At 42.2% G+C, this 18,721-nt stretch overlaps 1 protein-coding gene across 3 annotated transcripts in view; it reads right to left on the bottom strand.

Moving 5' to 3' along the window:
- Positions 1-18,721, bottom strand: part of LOC117693473 (tripartite motif-containing protein 43C-like) — a 51,998-nt gene that overhangs the window by 32,901 nt on the left and 376 nt on the right. For 2 of the 3 annotated variants that reach the window (XR_013105657.1, XM_076917751.1), the window contains exons 2-6: positions 16,575-16,986; positions 15,901-15,996; positions 15,114-15,347; positions 14,258-14,280; positions 13,269-13,366 (exon numbers count right to left, since the gene is read on the bottom strand). Coding sequence is in view for 2 of the 3 variants with exons in the window: in XM_076917751.1 (XP_076773866.1) it covers positions 13,269-13,366; positions 14,258-14,280; positions 15,114-15,347; positions 15,901-15,996; positions 16,575-16,982 (859 nt within the window). In the remaining variant the exon portion in view is untranslated. Of the gene's footprint in view, positions 1-11,232; positions 12,088-13,268; positions 13,367-14,257; positions 14,281-15,113; positions 15,348-15,900; positions 15,997-16,574; positions 16,987-18,721 lie in introns of those variants that run through there. The other variant, XM_034484142.2, reaches the window with a different exon arrangement.

Raw genomic sequence — 18,721 nt, 5'->3', positions numbered from 1 at the left:
CAGGTCACATCCATAGCTCAGGCATTTGTGGCAGCAGTAAAAACAGAAGGAATCTGCTTCAAATGTGGGGAGACAAGACATTGGAAAGATGAATGCCCTACAACCTGCCATCTTCGGGGCCGGGAGACCCAGCGAGACTTCGAGCTCGCGCGTCCCCCGCCCCCGAGCCGCCCGCTGCGAGCTGGCCCCTCCGCGACCGCCATCATGCTAACCGGTGCCCGGAGAGAGTGGAGAGGTGGCATGAGCGAGGTGGCTGAGGCCACCACCTGCAACACCACGCTCCCGCAGGCCGCTGACCCCGTGCCTAAGAGCCCTGCAGCCAGCGGCATGCCCCAGGCCCCGGCGCCAGCCGCGCCCCTCTCGGGGAGCCCCGGCCTCTTCAGCTCCCGTGGGCAGCGAGGACTCGGAGAAGAAAGTTCTCGCCACCAAAGTCCTTGGCACTATCAAATGGTTCAACGTCAGAAATGGATATGGATTTATAAACCGAAATGACACCAAAGAAGATGTGTTTATACACCAGACTGCCATCAAGAAGAATAATCCACACAAGTATCTGCGCAGTGTGGGGGAGGGAGAAATTGTAGAGTTTGATGTGGTTGCAGGAAAAGGGGGTCCTAAAGCAACAAATGTGACTGGCCCAGATGGAGTTCCAGTAGAAGGGAGCCGCTATGCTGTACACCGTGGACCTCCCCATAATGCTGGTGAGATTAGACAGATGAAAGATGGAGTCCCCAAGGGAACACAACTCCTGGTCCATCAGAATCCAACCTACCGCCCGAGGTTCCGCAGGGGACCTGCTCACCCACGCACGAGCCCATATCGTTCCCTACAGGTGGTAGAGCCAGCTACAGGTGGTAGAACCAGCTCCAAGAGTGTTCTCCCCAGTTATTGCCCACAGAAAACCTCTCCGCGAAACTCCAGGACAGTGAATAATTCCCAGCCTAGTTCACAAAACTAGGCAGGCTTCTTTCTGTCTCCCCCCTCTTTCTCCACGTGTTCCTTGTTAGCTTCTTCTAATTTTTAGCTACTGCCTAGTTCAAAAGACTAGGCCCCACTCTTTCTCCATGTGTTCCTGATCAACTTCTCTACTTTAACTCCTCCTCTTTCTCTCTGTCTCTCCCTCTCCATGTGCTTTCCAACTCAAGGGCAAGATGGCAGACCCCCTAGCCTCCACTTTGCCCATCCCCCAGCTCCACAGAGAGGGCTCCTTCACAGACAACAGCAGTCTTTCAAGTCACAGTGCCTGCTGTGACCCTCCTAAGACTCCTTCCTTAGGTGAGAGATTCCTATAGCCTTTCACTCTCTGACTCTTAGCTCTCCTATCAAGCCTAGGTATCTCTCCCTATAAACTTCAAGTTAGCTTTTTGATCCTTCTCTACAATTAAAATTTCTAATAAAAAGAAAGGTGGAATACAGGTCCTCTCTGCCAAAGCACCCAGACACCACATCGCAGAACAAGGCCCCTCCCCACTGTTTCTAAACCCGCCATTACTGCTCCTCCCCAACAGGAGGACCTGCAACAAACGTTCCTGTTTTTCAACCAAAATTTTTAAACATTTCCTTTTCTTCCTAACAGGAACACCTAGAACAACAATGCTTGTGTTTTTTTCAACCAAAAATTTGTTATTTTTTCTATTTTAATGCTGCCTTTTCTCTCTAATACTTGTGATAGATGTCCAACATTATTTTTCAACCTTTATAATTTCTTCAAGGTTTAAAAGCTATCTAATTTCCTTCCACAGTTAAGTCAACGTGCTGATCACCATTTCTTGAGTCTTAATTAACAACTAATTTCTTTTACAGGCAAACTGTTGCTGCCAATCTCAGATACAAAATTAACATTGTTTTTCTCCCTCAGCTATCCAAGATACCTTCTAAGACTAAACTTTCCTCAAACACCTTTGCTTTTCCAGGATCTTAACGACAGGCCATAAGGTGCTTGTTCCCAAGCAATTTAATGCTTGGGAACATCTCCCTGCTGGAGATGCTCCTTCCCTGCTGTGATTATCCTACAGGTATACCCACAGATCCAACAGAGTCCAGCCATCCTCTGGAACCTGCCTGAGATGCCAAGCTGCTTTCTCCCAGCCACCTCATCTGACTGCAGACTCCAGAGACACGCTGAGATCCAGAGACAGCGACACCTCCTGGAACCTGCCAAGCTGCCTTCTTCCAGCCATCTCATCTGACTGAAGAACCCAGAACATGCTGAGATCCAGAGACCCACACCAGGCTCCAGAGATGCACGCCAGAACCCAGAGATGCTCACTACAGAAGACAGATCCAGACCTTCCAGCTACAAATGAACTCTTTTGCCAAAGTCACATAGCTAAAGTTACATGTTAGTGAGGAAAACATAATGTCTATTTAGATTAATCAGATGTCATTACCCTCAAACTGTACAACCTATATTTAATTGTTTCAATGATTCCCTGCCTTCCAAACCCTACCCTCAATTCCCACTACCCTTGATTGAGTTATGCTACACCCTCTGGCCTACCACCTCATCCAAAATTTTCACAAAAAAACAGTGAGATGTTGGGCCGTGAAGAGATGGTTTGGACATAGCCTGGTTGAACGGGCTTTAAACCCCGGAGACCCTTTTTAGGGACGGTAGGATGTTTAGCCCTGTTCCTAGGCCCACTTCCACGTGGTCCACATCTCTCATTAACACAGAGTTGCCCCTCCTTTTATGAAAGAAAAAAGGGTGGGATGTTGGGCCTAACACAAGGTCTAATCTCCATTTCACCTCCACCCTTCAGTCATGTACACAGGTGGAGGGCGTGAACAGGCCCTAGAGAGATTTACATACTAATGAGGTACCTGAAGGCCAGAGGTGGAGCCAATTAAACATTCCTCCCCAGCCCCTCCCCCCTTCTCCCCTCCCCTTTTAACTCAGGTCGATCCTGGGTTTGAGGGGTATGCATCCAGATCCATACACGATCTGCCATGTGAATAAACCAGTTTTGGAAACCCAAGGGCTTCCTCGTGTGTTGGGGCTGCGCCGCTATGAGGAACCGTGAGGAGCCAGGGAGAGACTTTTAGTTAATGAACAGCCGGGCCCAACTTCCAGCTGGAGAAACCCAGAGCATTTCCAGCCGACTACCCACAGCATGGCAGGAGAAACCTCGGGATCCCCAAGCCTTTTTCCATATATATATATATATATATATATATATATATTCTGTTAAATCTACCTAAATCTAGGGCTGGTGCCTGAGGCAACAAAGGAAGGGGGTTTCCTTTGGAAGTTACCCTTCAGTAGATAAATGTCTCCCAAGTGAGCCAGAAAGCAAAGGCTTTATGAGTAACCACACTACCGAGAGCAAAAGTATTCTGAATAAAACAACTTATTTCCTTCCCTTTGGCTATCAGATCATTAAAATAATGGTTCCCCCAAAATTGGAATTTCTTCTGGAATACCATGACAGAGGCCCCTATTCTAGCTGGAGAAGAATGCTACTTTTTGAGACTTAACTCTCCATCTCATTTTTTTTAAGCACTAGCTTGGATGAAGGCTTCATCGCTCTTGGCCAACTACATCTTCCTGAGCAGAATTTTAGTAATAGCTGGATATAAAGCCTTCAGACTGTGAATTTAAAGAAAATAGGAGCACATGGAGTTCATAGTACTGAAAATCCTTGGGGCAAGTATAAGAATGTGGTGAAGCTACAGGAGATTACAACTCAAGTGGAAATTACTTCTTTTTTTTAACATGAGGTGAATTCTAAACTATCTTGCTAATGAAGATGTCTCAGTAGTGAGGTTTAAAAAGAAAGGGTTTGGTATCTTATGTTATGCTTTGAGCATGGCATTTATAAGGGAATTCTAAGGGAAGTCCTACCCAATCCATACAGAATTGCAATTCCAGGTGCAGTTCAGATAGATCCACCAGTAGAAGAGAGCAGGGGGTCAAATGGAGGAAACACCCACAGCTTCCTTACTTAAAACCCAGCACATTGTGTCTCTCATCTTGATGTTCCACAGTGAGCAGTGTTTGGTTTTTGCAAGGTTGTTCCATCTTTGAAGATTGTTCTCAGTAGAGCCAAAGTTTATTCCTCCAATGCACTGAATTTGAATCTGTTATATTTGATTTGATGTGGGTTCTCAGCAATGACAAAAGAATTTACTGGAAGGACTCTGAGATCAGTTTCGTCACCTAAATATGTGATGGAACACTGAACCTAAGGCCAGTAGACCTCTAGAAGTCTTCCAGCAATCTCTTTTCCTTTCTGCAGGTGAACTTTATTTAATTTTTGAATACTTATTTATTATTTTTGTTTTATGCATATGAATGGTTTGCCTGCATATATGTATGTGTACTGTGTGTGTGTGTGTGTCATATTCCTGTAGAGGCCAAAAAAAGGGGGGGCAGATCCCCTGGAACTGATTTTAATGATTTCTATATGACACCACATAGATACTGGGAACCAAACTAGGACCTTCTGCAAGAATAGCAAGTGCTCTTAACCACTGTGCTCTCTTCCCAGTCCTGGACGTTATTCACTTTTACCAGCTTGACAGATTGAGAAACAACACGGCACTAACAGCTATTGATCATTATTGTGGTACTTATATAATGGAGAGGATTGATTTTTTTCTGCTTTATTTCTTATTATCTTTCATGTTCAGACAATAGAGAAAGAAAAAATGTTATTTGACTCATGATTCTAATAGCTAGAATGTCTACATAGTATTGTGCTGCCTGATATCCTTGAAGAGTGTTCTGACTAATATATTCACAGAAGATCAGAAAGGGTACCAGGCATATGGAAAAGGTGTACATGTACAGGACATGTATGTCCATTTCTAACTACACAGTTCAACAGGCATTAACTTACACCTGCCAGGTCATGCCCACTCTTTGTCTATAGTATTACCCCATTTCTGAGGTGGAATCTGTCGTGATGTAATCATTTTCCATAGGCTCTCAATACTACCACACTGGAGACCAAGCTTCCATCCCATAAATCCAAGAAATAACTCATATACAAATATAGAAGGGAGATTCTCACGGGGACATATTCTCCATATATGACCTGGTTAAGTATAAACATGGAATTGTGGAGTTTTGTGGCATATCTGGTATTTCCAAGATACAGCAGGCAGGAGGTTAGCTTATGCTACTGTCAACTTCAACAGAAATTAACTGAGAACTTACCTAGAGTTTAGCAGCCTTGATCTGTAAGCCAGAAGGTGGATCAAGTTTGGAACTGTGGTGTGTTATTAAAATGTAAAGCCTGAGAATTCTGAAGTGTCAGCAGAGTACACAATATGCCTGGTGTCAATCCTCCAGTCGGTTAACACTCAAGGGGTTCTGAAAGTACAAATGCCGGACCTCTGTCTGCTATGGTTTCTCTCCATAAGCTTCAGCTAAAAGCTATCCCAAGAGGTACAATCTGGGGGTCTTTAAGGAAGATGAGAGAATCTGGACAGTCCACAATGCAGTTAAGTGCTACCAGCTAAGGTCCCCCTGGCACACACACAGAGAGAGAGAGAGAGAGAGAGAGAGAGAGAGAGAGAGAGAGAGAGAGAGAGAGAGAGAGAGAAAAGGAAAACTCCCACTGGAAAGGCAGCTCATGCAAACATCAGATACTTTTCCAGTACAGACTCAGTAACAACACAAAATAATGTGAATGAAGTATTACACCTAAATATTAATGAAAAAAGAAAATAAATGAGTATAGCCCCAATATCCAATAGCTCTGAGCTATAATCAATAGACCAAAGCCACAAATTTAGAGAAGGGAAAAAAAGCTGAGATAAACATTAAGAAGTCATAGAGAACTTATTTAAGAAAATTATAGCAGGATATTTCCTAAATATTAGACATAAAAATAGACATTCAAACAAAGAGCCTTCTAGATTACCAAATGACATGGCCAGAGTACTTATCTGTGTATGTACTTACATGTGTATGTACTTTTAAGACCAGAGACATATTATAGTCAATATGGCAAAAATACAGAGCCAAAGAAGAGTATTGAAGTATTTAAGGGTAAACCACTAATTCATTACAGAGATAGAAACATCTAAACAATATTGGCAACATTCAAAGGCAGGGAATCATGACATGATGTATTTCAAGCCCTGAAAGTAAATCACTGCCAATCAGGATTTTTACATCAAGTCCAAGTGGATAAAGACTTTCACATAAAACCAGATACACTGAAAGTAATAGAAGAGAAGGCGGGGAAGAGCCTCAAATACTTGGGCACAGAGGAAAATTTCCTGAACAGAACATCAATGGCTTGTGCTCTAAGATCAAGAATTGGCAAATGGGACCTCCTAAAATTGCAAAGCTTCTGTAAAGCAAAGGACACTGTCAATAGGACAAAAGGGCAACCAACAGATTGGGGAAAGATCTTTGTCAATCCTACATCTGACAGAGGGCTAATATCCAATATATACAAAGAACTCAAGACATTAGACTCCAGACAACCAAATAACCTTATTAAAAGATGGGGTACAGAGTTAAACAAAGAATTCTCAACTGAGGAAACTCCAATGGCCAAGAAGCACCTAAAGAAATGTTCAACATACTTAGTCATCAGGAAAATGCAAATCAAAACAACCCTGAGATTCTACCTCACACCAGTCAGAATAGCTAAGGTCAAAATCTCAGGTGAGAGTAGATGCTGGCGAGGATTCGGAGAAAGAGGAACACTCCTCCATTGTTGGTTGGGTCGCAAGCTGGTACAACCACTCTGGAAATCAGCTTGGCGGTTCCTCAGAAAATTGGACATAGCATTACCTGAGGACCCAACTACACCACACCCAGAAGATGCTTCAACATATAACAAGGACACCTGCTCCACTATGTTCATAGCAGCCTTATTTATAATAGCCAGAAGATGGAAATAACTCAGATGTCCTTCAACAGAGGAATGGATACAGAAAATGTATTACTCAGCTATTAAAAATAATGAATTCATGAAATTCTTAGGCAAATGGATGGAAGTAGAAAATTTCATCCTGAGTGAGGTAACCCAATCACAAAAGAACACACATGGTATGCATTCACTGATAAGTGGATATTAGCCCCAAAGCTTTCAATGCCCAAGATACAACTCACAGACCACATGAAGTTCATGAAGAAGGAAGACCAAAGTGTGGGCACTTTGGTCCTTCTTAGAATGAGTAACAAAATACTCATGGGAGCAAATATGGAGACTAAGTATGAGACATAAACTGAAGAAGGGGCTGTCCGCAGACTGCTCCATCTGGGTATTCATCCCTTGTGCAGTCACCAAAGGCAGAGGCTGATGTGGATGCCAGGAAGTGCAGGCTGACAGGAGCCTGATATAGCTGTCTCCTTAGAGGTCTGCCAGAGCCTGACATATACAGAGGCAGATGCTCACAGCTAACCATTGAACTGATCAGGGGGTTCCAAATGGTGGAGTTAGAAGACTGAAGGAGCTGAAGGGGTTTGAGGCCACATGGGGAGAGCAACAATGCCAACCAACCAGAGCTCCCAGGGTCTAAACCAGCAGCCTAGGAGCACATAAAGAGGGACTCATGGCTCCAGCTGTATATGTATGGTTTGTAGGGCCATTGTGGGAGAAGAGGTCCTTGGTCCCATGAAGGCTGGATGCCCCAGTGTGGAGGAATTTGAGGGCAGGGAGGTGGGAGTACGTGGGTGGGTGGGGACACATCCTTATAGAAGCAGGAGGAGAGGGGATGGGATGGTGGTTTCTGGGTGGGGGGAATCTCAAATGTAAATAAAATATCCAATAAAAAATGTTGTTGGTTGGTTTGGCTTGGAGTTATGCCCCATCCATTCATCCATCTCAATGTATAGTCTGTTTATCTGTGTGTAGGTATATTTGTATATGTGTAAGGATGCATGAATACTTGTGGATTTGACTGTAACATACAGTTGAGCCCAGCCAGAGTGTGGGTGTATGAATGCGTGAATGTACATGTCTATGCATTTTTGCTTATATAAGGCATCTTAATTCTTTTCCTTTCTTTCCTCTATGGCTCACAATGAGTTTTAACCAGTTTAGCCAGAAGGCTTCTGGCTGATTCAGGAGAGAAAGGAGCACCAGCAATAAACCCTTTTACTTAGTTCCCCACTGTTTTACTTTGAGGTGCTAAACCCCAGAGACTACAATTTCTGCCCTCAGAGGGATTGGGCCAGGTCAACTACCACTGCAAAGTAACTTAAATTTAAGACAGATAAAGGTTTATTATAGATAAGGCAACCGTAAATATCCAGGAGACCATGTCTTGTCCCACAGAAGCTCTTCCCCCTTGGCTTATCTCAAGAGAGAAGCAAAGAACAGCTGAAGGCCCCCAGCATATGTGTGTGTGTGTGTGTGTGTGTGTGTGTGTGTGTGTGTGTGTACATGTATACATACATGTATTTGTTTTTAGACTGAGTTGTATTTACTAGTTACAAAGCACATAGACCATATGAGTGTGTTAACATGGATACCGCCGGGCGGTGGTGGCGCACACCTTTAATCCCAGCACTTGGGAGGCAGAAGCAGGCGGATTTCTGAGTTTGAGGCCAGCCTGGTCTACAGAGTGAGTTCCAGGATAGCCAGGGCTATACAGAGAAACCCTGTCTTGAAAAACCAAAAAGATGGATACCAAGGCGTGTGTAAAATGATAAATACATTAAAACTACATATAACTTCACCATTAAATCATGGGTGAGCACACTGGATTTGTCAGACTTGAGAAAGCTTCCTATGTGGACATAGTGTGCCCTGCTTCACTTTGCCTGAAGAGTGAGGACAATGGTGTGAACATCTAGATCAGCCTAGGTGTTGAGTGTTATTGTGATTTCTTGAGGCTCTACTGCAATCCTGAACTGAGGTTTTATGAGTCCTGTTGTGACAGAGACCTGGGATAAGGGAAGCACAGAAGCATCAATGTGGTTGACCTTAGCCAGGACTCACAGCTTTGGGGATATGAAACCTGCAGAGGCCAGGAAGCCCCTGTAGCCCAGTAGGAACCTCAGTGGGGCAGTAGGGACACCAAGTGTCCTAGTTTGGGTTTTAAAGCTGTGAACAGACACCATGATCAAGGGAACACTGATCAAACCATTTAGTTGGGGCGGCTTACAGGTTAGAGGTTCACTCTGTTATAAAGAAAGCATGGTAGTGTCCAGGCAGCCATGAGGCTAGAAAGCTGAAGGCAGCCAGGAGAAGACTGGCTTCCAGCCAGCTAGAAACCCACCCCCACGGTGACACACTTCCTCTAACAAGGCCACACCTACGCCAAGGCCACACTTCCTAATAGTGCCACTCTCTGTGCCAAGCATCTTCAAATCCACCATAGCATCCCACCCATAAAGCCTTCCATCCAAAATTTATCCTGTCTACAAGAAATGGAGGGATGGGGTATGGAGCAGAGATTGAGAGAGTGGCCACCAATCAGTCCAACTTGAGACCTATCCCATGGACAATCACCAGTCCCTGACACTATTAATGATATGGTTATGACTGCAGACAGGAGTCTAGCATGGCTGTCCTTTCAGAGTTTTTCCTACATTTTAGATATTAACCCTATACTGAATGTGGAGTTGATAAAAAATCTTTTCCTATTCTCCAGGCTGCCATTTTATCCTACTGATGGTATATTTTTTCCTACAGAATCTTTTCAGTTTCATGAGGGCCCATTTATTAGTTGTTTTAGTGCCTGCTCTACTGGTGTTATGTTCAAGAAGTTGTCTTCTATGCCAGTGAGTTCAAGCCTATCCCCCATTTTCTCTTCTATCAGGTACAGTGTATCTTATTTTATGAAAAACTCAAGAAAGTAGTCATCAACAAACTAAATAGTCCCATTATAAAATGGAGTATGCGTATAAACAGAGAATTCTCAATAGAGGAATCACAAATGGCTGAGAAACACTTAAATGTTCAACATCCTCAGTCATCAGAGAAGTGCAAATCAAAATTCCTTTGAGATTCAATCTTATACCTGTCAGAATGGTTAAGATCAATAACATCAGTGATAGCTCATGCTGGTGAGTAGGGGAACAATCTTCTATCTGTGGCAGGTGTAAAAACTTGTACAAGCACTATGGAACTCAGTATGGCAGTTCCTTAGAAAACTGGGAACTGATCTCTCTCAAGACCCAGCTATACCACTCTTGGGCATATACCAAAGGGCACACTATAACTACAAAAACGCTTGCTCAGCTATGTTCATAATAGCTTTATTCATAATAGCCCAAAACTAGAACCAACATTAAATTTCCCTCAAATGAAAAATGGATAAATTAAATGTGGTACTTTCACACAATGGAATATTACACAGCTATTTTTTAAATGTCATGAAATATGTAGGGAAATAGATGGAATTAGAAAAAACAAACACCCTGAATGAGGTAACACAGACCCAGGAAGACTAGCATGGTGTACACTCACTTATAAGTAGAATTTAGCTAATAAGTAAATGATAATTATGTTACAGTCCACCAACCCAGACAGGCTAATTAACAAGGAGGGCTCTACCAGGGACAAATATATGTCACTGATAAGGGGAAATAGGATAAATTCTAGGGTAGACTGGGGGAGGTAGGGATGGGAACATGAGAAATCAAGTTCTTACAGAGGACTGGAGGGAGAGAGTATGGGAGAGACAACCAGAATTGGGTGACTTTTGGAGCTGATTTCACTGTAGAAATCTAGTGAGATGGAAAATCCCTGGACTCTACAAAGGTGACCCTAGAGACCACTCCCAGTAATGGAGGATACAGAGCCTGAACCAGCCATATTCTATAACCAGGCAACTTATAGTGGTAGGATGGCAACATGGATGCAGCTACAGTCCTTAGACCTACAATCTATCTTGACTGAAGGATGTGCTGGGGCAATGGAGGAGAACTTGTGGGAGTGGCCAACTAATGGCTGGTCTAATTCAAGAGGGAGCCCATGCCTGACAATGCCTGGATCATCAAGAACTGGAGTCTGGTTAGCTGAGGACCTAGGGTAGGAAAAAAAATGAAATGATTCCTAGTGGTACTCTGCTATACTCAGAGATGGGGCCTAGTTCAATAGTCATCAGAGACACTTTGCCTAGAAGCTGATTAGAGCCAATGTAGAGACTCACATCCATACATTAGATGGAGAGGGAGCCCAAATTGTAGTACTCCATTAGGTCCCTCCCCTTGGAGCTCAAGGAACCCTATGGAAGAGGGGGGGGAAGAATTGTAGGAGCCAGAAGAGCCAAGGACCCTAGGATAATACAGTCAACAGACACCATGACAAAGGCAAGTCTTATAAAAGACAACATTTAATTGGGGTTGGTTTACAGGTTCAGAGGTTCAATTCATCATCAGAGTGGGAGCAATGGCAGGCAGCATCTAGGCGGGCATGGTGCAGGCAGAGCTGAGGATTCTACATCTTCATCTGAAGGCTGCTAGTGGAAGACTGGCTTCCAGGCAGCTAGGATGAGGGTCTTAAAGCCCCCATCTACAGTGACACACCTACTCCAACAGAGCCACACCTTCTAATAGTGCCACTCCCTGGGCCAAGCATATACAAACCATCACAATATTTAATCACAATAAAGAGAGGACACATTACCATAGAAACACTGGGAAAGTACCATCGTACTGGATTTCAGCTTCCTATGATCATGTGTAGACAGTGGAGAAGAAAGGCCTGAAAATGCAATGGGAAGTTCCAAGATAATAGCTGTATATGAGGGAACTCTTGGCTACATCCAGGAAACTTACGCATCCACCCTCACAATCAAGAAACACGCCAACCCGGCCAGTTGGCTTCTCTATATAGTGGTAAAATACTGGGCAGGTGGTGAGGAGACTGTAACGATCACCCTCCTTCAAACACACAAGAAGAAATGCACCATCCAATCCGATCTCTTGGTTTCTTCTCCTTAACCAGGCATTGTTACAGACCCCTACAGCCCAGTTCTCATAATCCTTCAAATCCAGCTCCCAGTAGTGTTTTCCAGTGCGGAAACTCTTTGCTCCCCAGGAGGCACGATAGTACCCAACTGAATCCAGAGATGTATTTTGATGGTGAGACTTAAAACTGAATCTTCTGATATCAAAAAATCGGCTCATCTTGCAGTTGAATATGATTAAATTTTGAAAGAAAATTCTCACTGTGGGAAGAGCCAACATTTTAGTTAAACCAATTATTTATGTTTGTCAGGTGAGAGAGGTTTCTAGAGATTTCCTGGGTTTTTGAAAATCTGCAGAAGCTGCAGAGGTGGAAGCCGCAGCACAGAACAGCGCAGTTCTGTCAGGAGATTTTAATTACACCTGGTAAACAGAAGCTGTGTGCAATGCAGTGAGGACGGCTGTAAAGGCTGTGCCCCTGAGTCTCCATGAAAAGTCATTCCTAAGTCATAAGTCATGGTTGCTTTCACCTTAGTGTTTTGATTTTCATCCCACTAAGCAGATTTGTACTCAAATGAGCATGCGTTAGAAGTTGTTCCCTGGTAGCAATCGTCTGCCTTTAACTAAACCCCGGTTTCTCTGAAATTCTTTCCCTGTGATATTACAATTCCTGTTTAGGATCTAGAGACTGATTCAGACTGCCTCGTGCCTTATCAACCTGTTTTATTTTTATTGACTATTATATATGGCTTTGTCTATTTGATTATTTTATGGTCATTTCTGTAGATATTTTTTTGAGATAGCATTTCTTACTATATATCCTTGGCTGGCATGGAACTCACTATGTCAACCTGCCTGGCCTCAAACTCTTGGGCAATCCTCCTGATTCCATGCTTTAAATGCTGGGGTTACAAGTGTGCTCCACTGTATCTTGAGAATTTTTAATCTGTGGGGTGTGATACACTTTAAAAATTCAACTGATAGCTGCATGGTTGCACATGTCTTTATTGAGAGCACTCAAGAGCCAGAGGCAGGTGGCTGGCTGTGAGTCTGAGGCCAGCCTGGTCTACAGAGCTAGTTCAGGACAGCCAGGGCTACAAAGAGAAATCATGTCTCCAAACTAAAAACAAAAAAATCAATCGCTGAAATATTTAATAGAAAATATACAAATATTTTAATTACTAGTTATTTGTATTAAACTGTCCTGAATTAATCATTCAGTGTGTCTCAATAAACAAATGATACTATGTCTTTCAGCCTAAATCATGTACATCATTAAATTAGTATTCATTAATCTTTGTTTCTAAAATGACCATGTGCCTAAATATGATTACAATATGGCATAACTAGACACTTCTTTCTAGGGAGCTAAAATATTCATTGTGCAAAGGTTATCTCACTGTTGAAGGGCACCTCTGGTCGTTACTTCAGTGCTGACACTCACCTTGAAAGAAGTTGAACCTTGCAGTCAGCCCCGTATTGGGATGGGCACTGAGTTTCGGTTTCATACGCTGCGGCATGCCCAGCTGCACCAACTCACTCCTGCAAGGAGAAGACATTGATCGGCCTGTGCTAAAGATGTCATCCCAGTGGTGAGGAGAAATCATAACTCAGAGCTAAGTAAAAGGCTCAGGGGGTAAAACCCTTGCCATGCAACCTGACAACCGAAGTTCAATCTCAGGAACCTATGGTGTGAGGAGAGGACTGACTCCTGAGAGTTGTCCTCTGCCCTGCACACATGTGCACTCACATAGATATTCAGAACAAGGGGCTGAAGAGATGGCTCAGCAGTTAAGAGCACTGACTGACTGCTCTTCTAGAGGTCCTGAGTTCAATTCCTAGCAACCACATGGTGGCTCACAACCATCAGTAATGGGATCTAAAGCCCTCTTCTGGTGTGTCTGAAGACAGTGACAATGAACTCATAATCATACAATAAATAAATAAATAAATATTTAATTCTTTTTTTTAAAAAAGATATTCATAACAAATCAAATTAATAAAAGTAAGCACTCATCTGAACATTTTCACACAGCATTTTCTGATATTATAGAGACCCCATGATAAAGAGACTGGGTGGTTTCCTCCTGATGCTCTTTCTGAAGCCCTTCCTGCTACCACCCCTTCCTCCATGCTTCCTGCTCCTATCTTCAATTACCAGAAAAATACAGCCCATGGCCTCAATAATTAGGATTTTAAAATGACAAATCTTAGCTCATGCCCATTACAAACACTCCATTCATAGGGAGAAGGAAAAGACACTGCCTGATATAGGAGGCCAGGAGTCATATCCGTGAAAACAAGCCCAGACACATCATCCATAAACAATTAAGCATTTTCTATATAAAGTGTATTTGTACTTTGCTAAGAGGGCTTGTTCAGTTTTGTACCAGAGATCAGGGTATCCTGGCTTACACTGAGGACTAAACTCACCTTCTGAACATGTCATCCAAATCCTGCAAACAAAACAAGAAAAGCTTAGATATCTGAAGTAACAGCACACAATGTGGTATATATATATATGTGTGTGTGTGTGTGTGTGTGTGTGTGTGTTTATCTATAAAGATAATTGTCAGGCACTGCACCAATTCACCCTGCAAATTTATTTTCATTTCCCGGGGTTATGAAGTGGATTAGCACAATGGAATTCTTAATGAAATCAGGCCTTGAGAATAATATTTGAGAAGCATATAGGTAGGAGGTGTACATTGCTTTGTAACACCCAGCTGTCTGCAAAGAGGACTTTCTTTGATCTTGTACACAAGACATACAAATACTTTCATTAAGTGTACTTCAAAACTGACACCTAACCACTACATGGTGCCTCATATCTGTAACTCTAGAATTTTGGGCTTAGGTCTCAGGAATCCTGTGAGTCTGAGGCCATTGTGCACCACGAATGAGGAACATATATCAAATCCCCCTCCTTCCAAAGAACTCTCAAAACCACAGCTTTCAAACAGAACAAACAAATGGTAGACTACTTTAAAATTGTGGGTAATATCCAAGTAGAGGGAAAACAGGGTGTTTGGTAGCAGGAATCACTCAATTTGGGGTTCTAAAGAAGCAAGCTACAAAACACAAAAAATAAGGAGATATTCGATGGGGAATCTACTACACAATGTCGAGAAGCTTGCTCTTTTTAGGTTATTACAGAAATTAGCTCTCCAGATTTTTCTTATAAAGCAAGTCTTCTGATAACAAGTACAGGGCATTTAGAAAGGTATCTCAGCCGTAAGAACCACCGCTGTGGGCCTCAGAGAATAAAGCTGCACTCCTCCATGTTCACCTGCAGCAGCAGCACCTCATATGGCTTCTGGGACATTGTCATCAGCTCCTGGTACGCTTCTATTAGTTGACTCTTCTTGTGGGCCATCATGGCTTCACTTTTCCTGAGCTCCTCTAAAATAGTATTGCCTTCATTTTTCATACACTTTATATGTTGGTTTTCTTCTTCATCGAGGGCTGGATGTAGTTTCCTATACGCCATTCTGATCATTTGCTCTCGTACGGTCACATAGCCCTGAAGGAAAAGGGAAATCCTAGATCACATTCAGAGAGTATTTGATTTCCTCCACTGAATCCCTCTGTTTAAATTCACCTACAAGATCCCATCAGGGTGCTGCACACACTGCTTTACTGTCCCCACTTTTCAGAAAATATAAATTCTTTGATTTTATACATTTCTTCTTTATTAATAGCGGAAGCAAACAAACCTATCCTTTTCTCTTAACATTTTCATCTATTAAATGAGATCCTGAGATATCTGAAAAGAAGGTTTTGATTGGTAATTAATATGTTGGCTCAAAAATGCAATTCTGCACCTACTAACTGAAGTTCCAAGAGGAGTCTTGAAGTCTGAGGGTTATGTATATGACTTAGATAAAAGTCACCCATTAATATCAAACTTTTCTACCACACAGCCAGGCCATTCTCTCTGTGTTCAAAATTGTATTTTGTCCTTAGAATCTGAGGTTAACAGAAAAGGATTTCCTAGTATCAGATCCCATGCATGATCCTCAAATTGCAAATGACCAAGTTTGCAAAGATGTCTACCTCTGGTTGATTTTACCCACCACCCATTTAGTGGCCATTCTCCTCTCTGCCTCTAGATTCTCCTGCTGTTCTTGGATCTTCTTCCGTAAAGATTCCATTTGCTTTAGAATTTTCTCCTGTTTAAAAAAAAAACAATATTATCCTTAGATAAATAATGAGTTACCTAATGGACAGACTCTAGCACTGAACACAATTACTTCAGAGAGGGTAGAAGGATCACAGTATTGTTTCTTTTTTACTTTTAGTAACTATGGAACTTTAGATTTCAGATCATAGAATTATAAAATACAACCACCCTGTCCTCAAGTTAAGTGATGGACTGTAGTTGACTATTGTCTGGATAATTACCATCTAATTGGGATACCCAGATGCCTCTAACCAGCTAATTCCAATGTACTTTCGTTATTTTAGTCTCATGTCATGAGCAGATTTAAAGATGTGAATTTACGACTATACTTTGCGATGACATAAACATAATGAATCGTTAAACTAGAAATGATATTTACACTCATGAGTCTCTTAAGGGATGTTTGCGTTTTATAGTCATCCTTTCTTCATTTGTATTTTAAAAGTGCCAAGATTCAGAACACAGTGGTTTCATCAGAATCAGGACAAGCATCTTCCTAAGGCTAGCTAAGCTTCCCTCTCTCAAGCTTTCATCCTTTTTTTTTTTTTTTTCAGAAACATCACTTACCATTTGCTCCCCAATAGCTACTTCAGTGGGGCAGTGTCTGTGACCTCTGTGCTCCTGGGAGTCAGAACACAATTGACAGAGGAGGACCCTGTTCTCATCACAGAAGATCATCTTTCTCTCCTTGTGGGTCACACACTTGTGCTCCTCAGAACTCAAATACTTCATGAACCTTTCTTTTTTGACAATGGATACCAGTTTCTTCATAGTAATGTCAGTTCTGAACTCCCACTGGGATGGTTGCCTACACATGGGGCAGTAGGCAGGGATTTGGATATTTTCTGAAATAAGGAAGAGACAGGCCCTGCAGAAGGTATGGCCACACCTTAAGAGGACTGGATCAGTAAAGATGCCCAGGCAAATGAAACACTTGAGAATTTTCTGGGAGGCTTGTAAAATGTCTGACTCCATTCTTCTGAGGGGGAAAAAAAGCAGAATTATTATTACTAGAGCAGAGGGGAGCAAAAGATTGGACAAAATTTGATTCAACTTGTAGTTAAATTCTGATTATGGCAATCCAGGCTCTTCAGATTTTTATACTACCAAGAAGAACTTTTTCTGACAGACATATGTGTGATGTGATGATGCTCTAGATTGGACCATATGCATTCCTCTTGGAGACTTCAACCCAAATTGGTACATTTTTTTAAGGCCAGAGACATTCTTCTTCAATGTTGTAGAGAGAAAAAAAGAAGAAGAAAAAAAAAACACCAAGGAGTGATCCAAGCCCTTCTGGCCCACAGGCTGGCCTTGCCTTTCACTGAAGGTGTGTTAGTAACACGGCTCCTCCTTTTGTTGTCTACCCAAGAAAATACAACCTACTTCACACCTTCTCTACTAAATACTTTTGTTTGGCATCTGACTTTTAATTTCTTGTTACTCAGATTCCGCTGACCCACCCCCTTGCATCTTTATAGGCATATCATTCACTTTTCTTCTTTCTGCTATAAAATACCTAATTAATGCTGTCTCTTATTTCAAGGATATAATGGTTAAGAAATGGTGGCAGGAGCTCAAGGCAGCTGGTCTCATGACTTCCAAAATCAGGAAGCAGAAAGCAAGGAAAGCTTGCTGCTCAGCTTTTTCTTCAGGTGGAGCCCTCGACCCATGGACTGGTGGAATGATCTCACCAACATTTAGTGTGGATCTTCCCAACTTAAGTGAATCTACTCCCGTAGCTTTTCACAGATACATCAGGTCATCTCTGTATCAATGCTGCCTCCCCTCAAGTTGAATACAAGGGGCATTCTTTGTAGGCACTTGTTTGCTTCCCAAAAACACAACTCCTGCCTTGAGTTTGTGGGCGGAAATCTTGAGGCATAAATGAAGCTCTCGTGTCTACGTGAGACTTGGCTATCTAACCAACAGGTACCCATTTCCCATCTCTTTTAACTTTTACACACACAAAAAAATAATCTTGGTTTGACTGAGGCAAATTTTGTTACAATAATTAAGTTTCTGCAGTTTGACACAGATGGAGTCAACTGGCTTTAGCTGGTGGTTCTGTGAAATTCAAAATCTTGGGCTTCTCTGTATAGCCTCTGGCTGTCCTGGAACTCCACTCGGTAGACCAGGCTGGCCTTGAACTCAGAAATCCGCCTGCCTCTGCCTCCCAAGTGCTGGGATTAAAGGCATGCACCACCACCGCCCGGCCTCAAAATCAAATACTAATACTCACTATCAACAAGTGGATTAGCAAAGACATTGGGACGTTAATGTCACCTTCCTTAATTTAGCTAATGGTCATGTTTTCCTTGGGCATTTTTTTCTGTACATTACACATTTCACTACAAAACAAGTACACAGAAATAACCTACATCAAACACAGAAACAAAAAATTGTATCAGATTTTAACCAGAATGTACTCTTATGAATAAAATAGAGTGGTTAGTTTTCTCTACTTTAATTACATGTAACCTTCCAATCTAATAAACCAAACTCTAGCAGGAGTAGTCAATTCTACCAATATGGTATACTCAAGTCCCCATTTACACTGTGAGACCTTCCTTCCTTTCATTTACAACAGAAGAATTATTAAAATTCTTTTGAGTTTTTACTTCTATGTTTTCCTAAATATCTTTAAATTCTGATACGTTTTTAAACCATTCAGAGCATTTGTTAAGAACAGAATGCTCTTGAAATATTCTAGA

Source organism: Arvicanthis niloticus, chromosome 21 (assembly GCF_011762505.2).
Source record: "Arvicanthis niloticus isolate mArvNil1 chromosome 21, mArvNil1.pat.X, whole genome shotgun sequence".
In the NCBI taxonomy this organism is placed as follows: domain Eukaryota; kingdom Metazoa; phylum Chordata; class Mammalia; order Rodentia; family Muridae; genus Arvicanthis; species Arvicanthis niloticus.
This window is presented reverse-complemented; position numbering and strand designations above follow the sequence as displayed.